Consider the following 12,353-nt stretch of genomic DNA (forward strand, 5'->3'; position numbering starts at 1 on the left):
TTATATAATGTTATATATTAAATATGTATCTATTTATATACTAAAAATAAGTATATATAATTAATAAAATTATATATATAAATAACTATATATCTCATATAATTAATTATTATTTCATTTTTAATTTTTAATTTTTTAATTATATAATAATATATTATTAGTTTGTTTTTATTTTTAATTTATTAAATAATATTTCTTTTTATAAATCATTAGTGTTGATGGAGGTTGACAGATGTCATATTTATATAATGATTGGAATTTACTATTATTTAAGCTAATAATAATTTATGGGCTAGCCTTGATCGCAGTGGAGTCAAATCGGGTTTCAGTTAATACCAATTTAAGTTTAATTTATTTTATAAAAATTAAATTTAGATTTGATGAGCTTTTTTAAAATTAATTTAAATATAGTTTAATTTAAAAGAGTTAAACTAAAGTTAAATTGAGTTTGCAACTGTAATTAAGCTAAAATCAATCAAATGACATTAATTTTTATGGGTATTAATAAAATAATATTATTTTAATTGATTTTAATTAAGTTTTTCAGTCTTACAAATTTGGTTAGCTAAATACTTATCTAAACTTAAGTTTAATAATATAAAACTTTTATATTTGAGTTGAACTTAAGCTTATTTAACCCAAACTTATTTCAAGTTTATTTGAGTCGAACTGATAAGCAAACTTGAGCTAGCTTAGCTCAGATCTAACTCAATTCGAATATTTGTTTAATAAACTTTTTTTTTTAAATTTTTTTCCACACACTATATAAGTTACTACCAAATACTTGGATGGTATGAGAGATAAAAATGGTTCATGTTACTTCTAGCATTTATTAACAAACAACGTTAGCTAGTTGGCATGATTCTTGTTACAAAATCCTTTATTAAATTATAAAATTATGCGTACTTATTTTGAATACATAAATATATACACACTTATATATATCATCATGTGATTGAATGATTTTAAATCAAAGAAAAAATAATATTCAATTATATGATGACATGTATAAATATATACATATTTATATATCTAAAATAAGTATATATAATATTATTTTTTATTAAAATATCTGAAAATTATATAAACATATAGCTGTTACATACATGCAAGTGTAGCTGTTACATGCATTATAGATGAAGCCTTGAGAATGAGAAAATATACGCATGATATATGCTTTTTGTTTTTGATAATTTAATTGGGTTAGTTGGGAGGTATGTGAATAAATACTGATACATATTTATTTTGTTATTTGGTTTATATTTCAAAAAAATATATACATACACTCAAGATTTAGAATACACTTATCCTTCCTTCAAACTTATCAGTCCAGTCCAGTCAAAGTCAGTCCCAACAGCCCCACAATATCCGGTCGTCGTTACTCTACATTTCAAAGTTTTGCCAGTACTAAAAAGCGATTTCATGAGAGGATAATAATTAAGATTTGAGGAGGGTTTGTCACTTCATATCTAGATTCAAATAATAAGAATGTTTTGAATTTAAAATTATATTAGTTTAATGTGTGTTTAGTTGAGGTAATATTTTATTATTAAAATTATTTTAAAAATAAATTATTATTATTATTATTATTATTATATTTAATAAAATTTTATAATTTTTGATAAATATAAATAATTATTATGTTTGATTAAAAGTAATAAAATAATATTAATATATTATTTTATTTAAATACTTTTAAATATAACTATTTTAAAATATTTGTATTTACGTTATTTATTATATTAATTTAGGACAATATTAGTTTATTCTTGTTTTAATCTTCAGGCCAATCCTTTTAGAATCACTTTCAAACTTGGAACAAACAAAACAAATGGCAATTTTAAATTAAAGTGTTAATGTTAATTATATCACATAGAGTAATAATAATAGTATGTGCATGTAATTTTGAAAAACTAATTGAATATTTTAATAATATATTATTATATAATTAAGTATTATTTTATTTTAATTTAAAATTATTTAATTATATAATAATATATTAAAATATCTAACTAAAGATTCAAGATCTGTTGATGTGGGCGCAAGGGATACGGCACAATTACTCATCAACTTACCATTTATGATATATTTATTTCTCGGCAACAATATACTGACACATTAATTGTCATCTTTAGAAAGTATTTAGTGCCATCAAGGCCCATAAATACTTTAAATCCTAAAAAATAAAAAAAAAATTAGAGTAAATATTTTTTTTTCACATAAGGTTTTACTTAGAAGAACATTTTTTAACTCTTAATTAGTATAAATAAAAAATTTTAATTTAAAATTAATTTTTATTATACAAAATAATAATATAAGAATAAAATTGTAATTTTATTATCAATTAATTTTAAAAAAAATACCTTTAATAAAACTCAAACGTTTAAAAAAAAACATAATTTAACTGTTAAAAATTTATAAATCAATTCTTAAAATTTTTTTCTAACTTTCATATATTTTAAAATATTATTATGAATTGAATAGTTTGTAATAAGAAACTTGATTAATAAGAAGAAGAAAGAAGAAGAAGAAACAGAAAAGAAATGAAAGAATGTGAGAGGAATGTGAAGTCGATGCCAGAGCCAGACAAGCAAGGAAATAGGATGCCCCAGTGCTTAATACGACATCTCAATAATCCACATGCATGGTCCTGCCTGCCCTGCACACCAAATTTAATTTAATTTAATAAAAAAAATTAATGAAAATGAGCTCCAGGGGCATTATTTAGGTACTGGTATGGTCAGACTTCATAAATGTTCCAACGCAACCCATCTCAATCTTTACCTCATAACGTATTGCTGTGTCGATTATGACCGTTTCATTTTCATTCCTGTGCTTTTTCTGTGAATGAATCAAGGCCTTTTTATAAATAAACCAGCAACAATACCAATACCAAACTCATTTTTCAATCAGCTTCGGTTGCTTCTTCTTCCATGGACTTCAAGTCTTCCTTCATCACTCTCTTTCTTCTTCTTCTCGTCTTCCTCGCTCAGTCTCAATTTTCAATGGGTAAATTAAACTGCATGTTATTATATTTTTATTGCATGGTTCCAGGGTTGTTAATGTTGATAATATGGTGGTGTTTTTAATGAAGGTGGGTCGATGGAGAGGGGTTCATCAGATGTTTATGAGATCGATTATAGAGGGCCAGAGACGCACTCTTCAAGTCCTCCGCCGGATCGTCCTCATCGTAAGAAGCCTATGATTCATCGTGAAAGGGGGGTGGCGCTTCCCGAATCCAACGGCTCTCAGGGCGGTGCTGGTGGCCGAAACACACTAGCAAATGTAAGATTATTAATTATGGGAAATTCACTTTCACTAGTTGTGATGTGATTTTCATCTTTCCACAACTGCATGAAATTACATGCTAGTGTGTTTCCAAGACCATCTATTTACCTTAGATTTGAAAGCATCACCATCTAATGATGTATCATCTGAATTTTTAATTAAGTATTTAAAATTAAATATATATAACATTACCCTTTAACCTATACTTATAAGAGATTTGTAAGTTGAATTAGTTGACAGAGTAATTCGATAGGTTTTGGGAGGGAATTGAAATCATTTGTCATGGAAGAAGCTTGGCAATTTGAGGTGGGGAAAGGGAAAATTGAGTAATTTGGTTGATTATTTTTAGACTTGAATATTTTGGTTTTGTTTTTGTTTTGCAGGGAAGGAAAATTCATGGGTAGAGAAGTTTTGGAAGCGGATTTGATTTTGATTTTACTAAAATAAATAAATATATATATATATATATATATATATATATATATAGAGTTGTTCTCTATGTAGACACTTAAGAAGAAATGTAAAAAATTATGAGAGAGATTTTGAAAAATCTTGGTAAAATTTCAGTGATTTGTCAGTGCTTGTAAATGTGAATGAATGTTGTGATATTGGACTAATATTAATAATTAATTTGATTATTGTTATAAGTGGAAATTTTAAGCCATTAATTATATATATATATATATATATATATATATATAGAGTTGTTCTCTATGTAGACACTTAAGAAGAAATGTAAAAAATTATGAGAGAGATGTTTGAAAAATCTTGGTAAAATTTCAGTGATTTGTCAGTGCTTGTAAATGTGAATGAATGTTGTGATATTGGACTAATATTAATAATTAATTTGATTATTGTTATAAGTGGAAATTTTAAGCCATTAATTTACCTGAATTTAGGAACACAATTCAGTATATCTTGAATATGCCCTTGATAATTCTCTCTTTAGCAAATATTCATCGTTTGCACCTCCAAGAGATTGTTTAAGTGATAAAATAAGAAACTCTATATATAAGAGAATATGAATTCAAATATTATCTGACGACATATCAAAATTAAATTTTTAACTTATCTGATTTAATGGTTATGAGATCGATTATTGAATTTGAGATTTATCTTATTCGATATGATTAATTTAATATATATTCATTGTTTATTTGTGATTTGAATATGTGAGTAGATGGGGATTTTTCTTTATTTAACACTTAGTCAAATAATTAATAATATTATTGGTGAAATTAATTTAAACTAGTTAATTGTGGATAGCAAATAAAGAATTAGAGTGATAGAGTTGGGCATGTGTGGGACACATGTAAAATAAGTAACATCATAAATCTGAAATAAAGATATTGGAGGCAATTGAGGGAACAAAAACAAATAGATATGGTCATCCTATGAATTAATGCCTATAAATTTGTTACTCGAGAAAGAAGGAACTACAGAGTGATCTACTTTTCAATTGACTGTCCAACCGGCAAGTGGAGCTTCAAGAAGAACATATTTTCTTCTATAACCCACCAAACAGAAAAAAAAAAAAAAAACAAATTTCATGACCACCATGATTAATTTAACATTATATAATTGTTTATCAATGTTAGTGAATCATCTCCTCACTTAGATGTGATGGTGGGTTAAATCGAATCGGATCATATCTATCCTAATATGGTTTATTGAGTTTACATATCAGATTATGTCAAAATCTACTATTTAGTGAGCTTTCATATCGAATTGACTTAACAAAATCTCAAGACCTAAGACTTACGGGTCATGCCTTCATGGGGCCGTAATAGGTTGGCCCAACCCATTTAATATATCTATCATTAATTTAATCAATTTTTGGTAATTGTTTTGATGGGTGGATCATCATGGTAAAGAAATTTATAAATTAAGGGACCGTTTGATTCCATAATTTAAAAATTATTTTGGTAATCTATATTTTATTACATTGTTTGATTTATCAGTAATAAAATATTACAATAATTTTTTATTATGAATGCTGACGTAGTAGATAATATAAGTGGTAATCTGATTACCACTTTCATCTTAGATATTAAAAGATTACTAAGGTAATCTTGATTTTATTATAATTATATTATTATTTATTAATTTTTTGAGACAAAAATAAATTTATTTTAATTAATATAACAAATAATATAAAAAAATATTTAAAAATAATTATATTCAAAGACATTTAAGTAAAATAATTTACTAGTATTTTTTTATTACTTTTAACCAAACACAATAGTTATTTATACTTATCAAATTTTATCAAACATAGTAATCATTTATATCTAGTAATCTTCGAAATAATCTATCTTTAAGGTAATTTTTTATTACCCAAATCAAACACCCTTTTAAGTGTTTTTCATATCATAATTCATGAGTTGACTGGTGAGAATTTCAGCTATGTAGGATCAAGGTTTAGAAGTTATGCCAATACAACTCGACAAGACAAAAAACATGGATGAGGATATAGTTAAGCCTCACAAATGACGAGTTGGATCAAATCAATATAGACATAGATAAAACAGATCTCATTTAGAAAATGGTCAAATTATATAAATAAATAATATTAAAACTTATATCTAATTTTAGGTATACAAGTAGACTCTGCAAATTATTTGTATAATCAAGTTTTTTTATCTAGATCCGTGTGATATCATCCAATCAAGTTGTGATGTATAGCTATTTTAAATAGATTTGTGCAATTTATCGTAAAGATATGTGCGACAAATTCGGTCATTTTAATTGAATTTTTGATGGTTTTCACACTAAAAAATCACCAAAGAAATAAAAGAGGTGTTGGTGATAAGTAGACAAGGCATCAAAGTGAATCATCCAGAATAACCATCGTCGAAAAAAAATAAATTTTTTAGAGTGTAGGTATAATATTTTAAATTTTGGTGGGGTAATTGTAAAAATTTTTTTTTTTAAAAAATTAAATTAAAAATTTATTAATTTTTAAAATTAAGTTAAAAACAGAAGATAAATTTTTCCTTTCTTCGAAGGAAATTTCCGAACGACAATTTCCCAATTTCCAAGTCAAATTTCACGTGAGATGAGCTTGAAGGGAAGAATAGGAGATTGAAGTTTGCGTGCGAGAGGTTTCGGTTTCTATTGACTGTGAAATGAAACATGAAAAAGCAAGATTTCACGTTGAGGTAAATATGAAGTTAGAAATTAAGGAGATATGGTGAGGTTTCCGATGTAAAGATGGAATATGAGAAAATTGATCATTTTTACTTACGGGTATTTTCGCCACTAAGGCGGGAAAATCGAGTGAAATTTGTAAAAATTGTCATTTTTAATAATTAAAAAAGGAAAATATTTATTATTTAATTACACCTAATAGGGATTAACGTCGTTAACACCTAATTGGTTAATCCCTAATACTTCGGGTACGACGACGCGTTGGCTTCCTGGTAATTATCAGCTATATTTATTAGAAGTTTTATTAAATTAAGATATCAATCAAGGACCATCGGATTATTGCCACCTACTAAATCACACGCTAAAGCGTGTCTACATTGAGTAAACCGCGACGACCACGCCTTGGTTTTGTCTCCACGTCAACGAAGACAAATTTTCTTACAAAAAATTGAAAAGGAAGGGAAAATCATCACATTTCGTTTCTCAGCAGATCCATCCAAAGAAGCAGAACATGGCGAACAATCACAAGAACAGCAACAACAACGACAACGACAACGGCGCCGTTGATTCTGAGTCGACTCCTCTTTTGGAGAGGCAGGTGGTAGAAGAAGCCAAGAATGAGAAGAAGTCGAGCGTTGACAGATATTCTCCAGCTGGGAGATCTGAATCTGTGGCGCCGGAATTCGGTGTGTACGGTTGGACCGCGAATGGGATGCCTTTGGCTCACGGGAGTGTGATGGGGGAGCCCATGGGCCGTACCCAGTGGGACTCTTCTCTCTGCTGTTGCCTTGGTCGCAATGATGAATTTTGCAGCAGCGATCTTGAAGTTTGTGAGTGATTCTTTATGGTCTTGATCTTGTTTTTTATTGTGAATTTTGGAAATTTTGCCGAAATGGTTTTTAAATATTAGGTTATTTGATTGATTAGATTTTGGGAAAAATTGAATATGGGTCTTTGTTGTTTAATTGTTATTATTAAGTACAAAATTGAAAGAATACCACTCAAGGGAAAGTAAAATAGGCGCTGACGATAATGAGATTTGTTAAGACAAATAGCTTGGTTGAAAGCAGGATGTTCAGTTGCTTTCTTGCATGCGTGACGATGACTAACTATCAAATTTGTGATCATATGCAATTTAGATGTTGTTGATTGTGGTAACTGGGAAAAATATTACTTGTTACGTTTTTTATATTTTATATAAATTTTTCGGTGTGTGTTTGATTGCAATCTGGGTTCATATTTCAAAATGGTGATGAGTATATGTTAATTTCTTAGTCTAAGGCTTGCTTAAATTATAGTTTTTACCAAGAATTCCATTGCTTTAGTTTCCATGGCATTTATTCTTCATACAGGCATTTTGTTCCAAGAAATTTTACAGCTAATGAATTTAGAGTTTGGGTATAGAAATTAGCTTTAATTTGTTTTCAAATTTCCAATGCCTAAATGTTGCTTGGCTGGTATCTTTTGACGGTTAATTGTGATATCTGGCTAGGTCTTCTTGGATGCATGGCGCCATGTGTGCTGTATGGAGGCAATGTGGAGAGGCTTGGTTCTGCTCCTGGGACCTTTGCAAATCACTGTGTGTCTTACGCTGGTCTCTGCCTGATTGAAAAATTCTTCTTTGGTTCGAATTTCCTGGCTCCTTGGTTTTCATATCCTAGCCGTACAGCTATTCGCAGGAAGTTTAACCTGGAGGCAAGTTACTTTTCCATCTGTCCTCCACCTCCTAAGTTACTATCTACTTGGGTTTCTTTTTTATATTTCTTAGATTTTCATAAATTATTCCTTCTTTGCTATCATCTTATGAATAATTCATCTTCATTCTTATTTTCCTTTTGCATGTAAAATCTTCTTGTCTCAAATTACTTTAGGACCGACATTTTCTTTAAACTTTCACTGATTGATTGTGACAGGTGATGGGTTGGCTTTTATTTTTCCTACAAATTTTTCGTCTCGAATTTGTGTACTACACTTTTGAGCTTGTTTGTTTCAGATAACGGTGATACACTTTTTACAGCTTATCATGCCTTACAAATTGTTTTAATATGTCCTTCAATTTCAGTGTACCATTTTTTATTCACTACCAGAAATTTTGATGATTGGCCTAACAATTTTGTGGACTCGACATTTTCTGCATTATTTAGCTCTAGTTCGGTTGAAGTAAAATCATTTAAAGTACTTGAGATTGCAACACTGTTTGTCCTTGCAGTAAGGTATAATATTACTCTAGATCATTGTTGTCTGTAACTTGATTGGCTTTCAAGAGCCAACATTACTTTGTTCTGGGTTTGCTTTAACATTCTGATGATATTGGACTTCATTGCTTGTATATTTATCTTGTAATTATTATACTTTTTATGATGGAGAATGAAGTGATAAGGAATGTGCATAACCAAAGAAACGGTAGAAGAATGTGTTAATTGATGTTTTCTGTTTCAACTTCTGGTTATAAACAGGGTAGCTTTGAAGCACTTCACAGGTCATGTGGGTGTTGCGGAAGCTGTGTGGAAGATGACATGCAACGTGAGCAATGTGAGTCAGCTTGTGATTTTGCAAGTCATTTCTTCTGTCACCCATGTGCTCTTTGCCAAGAAGGTCGTGAGCTTCGTCGAAGGTTGCCTCATCCTGGGTTCAATGCTGAGCCTGTGTTGGTTATGATTCCTCCAGGGGAACAGAGCATGGGTCGTGGAGCCTGAGGACACTCTTACTTGTCATCGTGACCCAACTCGCCATGAAGGATTTCTATCATGTCTATATATATATTTTAATGGGGTGTGGCATAGTACAATTATGTTATTGCCTTACTTGTATCCTAGTGGTTTGATCGACCTAGTATAAATAATATGTGATGCATTTGCAGAGACTTTGATTATGTTGTGTTTGTTATCGTGTTGCTGAGAGACTTGTATTCACACTATTAATGTTATGGTGAAAGTGCATATCTTGGGTTTCTTAGCCATCATTCTAGTTGCAAGGTTTTAGGCCCATGCATTTTCTCAATTTCAATTGCGAAAGTGAATGAAAAGAAATGTTGACACGCTGTGTGGAGATGAAGTCACATCGGTTATTGCTCACAATATTGTGGTTTAGTTGCACTGGTGATGGCTAGCTGTACGTATTGAAAACTGAATCACTCATTGGACTTAGGGCTGTTCATGATTACATGTCTCCCTTCATTGCCTGTGTCTCCCGAGTAAATTTTGTGCACTTTTGATTTGGTTGAAGAATCAGACTGCCTTGCAAAGGGTACAACTCCAAGAAGTTTAGTCATCGTCGGCCCTTCTAAACATTTTTTCATTGGCGAGGGAGGTAAATCTAAATTACTGAAGCATGCAAACATTAAGATTTGAGAAAAAATCAACACGCATATGTTAGAAAAACAGCATTTTAACCTCCTAGTCTACCCAAGTATAGGGTTAACGTCTAATAATGACATAAAATTTCTAACCAATAAATTTAAAAAAATACACAGTAATAACCCAACAACTCTCTTGACACCAAATCTGGAGAAAATTTCTGAACAGAGATAGTTTAACACGGAGGGGAACCAAAACATTGTTAAATTTTTTACTCTCCTGGTGCTGAGACACCTTGCTTCAGTCTTTCTTTTTTCATCTTCTTCTTGGAGACCGGCTTCTTCTTTTTCGGGGGTAGGTTCTTCTGCGCATACATGTACAGTAAATAATTGCCTACGAGAAATATCAACAACAGCCCCACTACAACTAGCAGCACTATCAATCCTGGATTGAACCCTTTGGCTTCAGCATTCTTAACCGCATCTTGCTATTACCCATCAAAAAACAAGAGATGTTTACATCAGTACACGTTAGACAACAAGTCAATAAGGAAACATAAATGCAACTAATCACATCTGTATTCTGAAAGAATCAACTGCCTTGAGCGTTGATGAACAGTATTAGCAACAGAGTGTAATTCTTGTACATATTGTTGTAACCATATTACAGTCAGCATGCCACATATTTTGAGAGAAATAGAATCCTAAGGGGGCAAAAGATCATACACAATTCTCTGTGCGAGAATTTTTTTATCAATTTGATACTAGCACTCTAGAAGACTAGAAGCCGGGTTCAATTATAAACCACAAAAATGTCTACAGAATCATCTCACAACTCGAGCAAAACTATCTAACATCCATTTGAAAAGATTCAGTGTGTTTAATACCTATTCAACATTCTATCCAGCAGTAATATTAACCAGCAATGGAGATAGAAATTCAGATGAAGAGTCACAATTAAACGAAAATTAATTTAAAATTTACAATTCCTATGAAAGAAGACATGTAATTAATGAAAAGTGACTAAACCATACAATCAAAACAAAATTTGCAAAAGGAAATGAGAAAACTAGGGATAAGTAAAACACTTTGCCAGGTTTAAGTATAGATTAACCAAAACAAGATAGAGATAATTCTCTTTTTATAAAAGACCATTCTATGTAAAAGAAACTGGGATGATACAATTACTTACCTGTAAAACTTTAAAAAGTAAATTTAGGAATAAAGAAGTTTTTGGTCTTTCCAATCTCATCTAATATAAATTAATTTGACCAAATTTGTGTGAAATGAGCTTAAATTAGTTTTAATATAAATCCCCATTTGTCTTTTTCAATTAGCTTGTTAGTTAGATTGGATAATTATCAAGGTAATTTAGAACGTCTGATTTTATTTTTAAAAAAATTCAAAATTAAGGATGTGAACAATATTGAAGTATAAATCCACAAAAGACAGATTCAACCAACAGTCATGGCTTAAGAACTGGTCAATAACACCTCTGATGTGTTTATTGTAATTCGGACAAGTCAAACTAACCTTCAAAAAAAGACCAAAAAAGGAATCAAAAAGTAAAAAATAGTCAAGTTATAAATGATCCACCAACTTAGATAACTTAAATGAGGTGTTTTGGTTAACAATCCCAAAGTAGTTTTCAAAGTCTAAAACAAAGATTACATTTTTCTTGTATAAATTGATTGGTTCTATCTCTGATGGAGTTAATTCAACATAGAATGTGTGCATTTGATTGGAAACAATGACCACAACTGGACCTAAAAGATGAAAATACCTCAGGTAGGTTTTGAACCTCTCAACTCTACGTGGGACCGTGGGAGGTTTCAAGAAATGCATAAAACAGTTGCTCCTGATTGCTGAAAACTCTCAATTAAACGCCATTTTTGACAATTGTCAATGTCTCTTCCTTTTCCAAACCAAAGGCTTGATGTTAAATTGTGAATCGAAAAAAGACTAGCGCTCCTCTGGGTGTGCATCGACTAAGCTTAAAAGTACAGGAAAATTTTGATTTGGAACAAAATCTAGAATTAAATGATGGACCAATGCCACATAGCTGCTGGCTATGTCAAACATTCACAAAGACTCAATCCAATCAAAATAACGCATTTCAAGCAAAACGAGGAACACATGCATAAAAACATATATCAATTAACAGAAAAATTAAAATATTTTTCGGGAAACAGTTATAAAAACGGCTATCAGATATCAAATTCATCTAGTATCATCGGAATTCTCAGAAATCAACATGCAATTCATGCACAGAACTGAAGTTCGATCATTATAAGAAAGAAGTGGCTAAAAGCAATAGATCAAGTCAAAGTAAGTCAGCAACAATTATAAAGAGCTAGATCTCGGAATTAAAAACGAAAATCAAATTCTAAAAAACAGATATCGAGGATCAGCAGATACTTCAGAGAAGATAATAGAATTAAAAATTAATACCATGCTATCAAATGAGGGAGGGACCTTATCGGCGAACTCGAAGTCGTCATCCATAGCAGCTATAAAATCACTGCACCAAATCAAAATGTACTAGAGAAAATTCCAGAAACCAAAAGTGTGCTTTTTTGGATCTAAAACGAGGAAATGAAAATCTGAGACTTTATAGCAG

The 12,353-nt window shown here is 30.2% G+C and overlaps 3 protein-coding genes across 4 annotated transcripts; 2 read left to right on the forward strand and 1 right to left on the reverse strand.

The window, feature by feature from the left end:
• Positions 1–2,749: 2,749 nt before the first annotated feature.
• LOC123194297 lies at positions 2,750–3,752 on the forward strand. The gene is made up of 3 exons (XM_044607468.1): positions 2,750–3,009; positions 3,095–3,285; positions 3,672–3,752. Exons 1-3 carry the CDS (start codon positions 2,934–2,936, stop codon positions 3,690–3,692), a joined length of 288 nt encoding a protein of 95 aa, XP_044463403.1. The 5' UTR covers positions 2,750–2,933; the 3' UTR covers positions 3,693–3,752.
• Positions 3,753–6,798: 3,046 nt separating this feature from the next.
• LOC123220771 (cell number regulator 8) lies at positions 6,799–9,400 on the forward strand. Its single transcript, XM_044643366.1, has 3 exons — positions 6,799–7,268; positions 7,931–8,133; positions 8,895–9,400. Exons 1-3 carry the CDS (start codon positions 6,950–6,952, stop codon positions 9,132–9,134), a joined length of 762 nt encoding a protein of 253 aa, XP_044499301.1. The 5' UTR covers positions 6,799–6,949; the 3' UTR covers positions 9,135–9,400.
• Positions 9,401–9,807: 407 nt separating this feature from the next.
• On the reverse strand, positions 9,808–12,345 carry LOC123220780 (DNA-binding protein S1FA-like). Of its 2 annotated transcripts, none has more exons than XM_044643378.1 (2): positions 12,209–12,345; positions 9,808–10,221 (listed from the first exon to the last, which is right to left on the reverse strand). In XM_044643378.1, exons 1-2 carry the CDS (start codon positions 12,236–12,238, stop codon positions 10,006–10,008), a joined length of 246 nt encoding a protein of 81 aa, XP_044499313.1. In that variant the 5' UTR covers positions 12,239–12,345; the 3' UTR covers positions 9,808–10,005. The 2 variants fall into 2 exon arrangements, with proteins under 2 accessions (XP_044499313.1, XP_044499309.1); XM_044643374.1 differs by having other exon boundaries at positions 12,185–12,341.
• Positions 12,346–12,353: the final 8 nt, after the last annotated feature.

Source organism: Mangifera indica, chromosome 1, assembly GCF_011075055.1.
Source record: "Mangifera indica cultivar Alphonso chromosome 1, CATAS_Mindica_2.1, whole genome shotgun sequence".
NCBI lineage: Eukaryota > Viridiplantae > Streptophyta > Magnoliopsida > Sapindales > Anacardiaceae > Mangifera > Mangifera indica.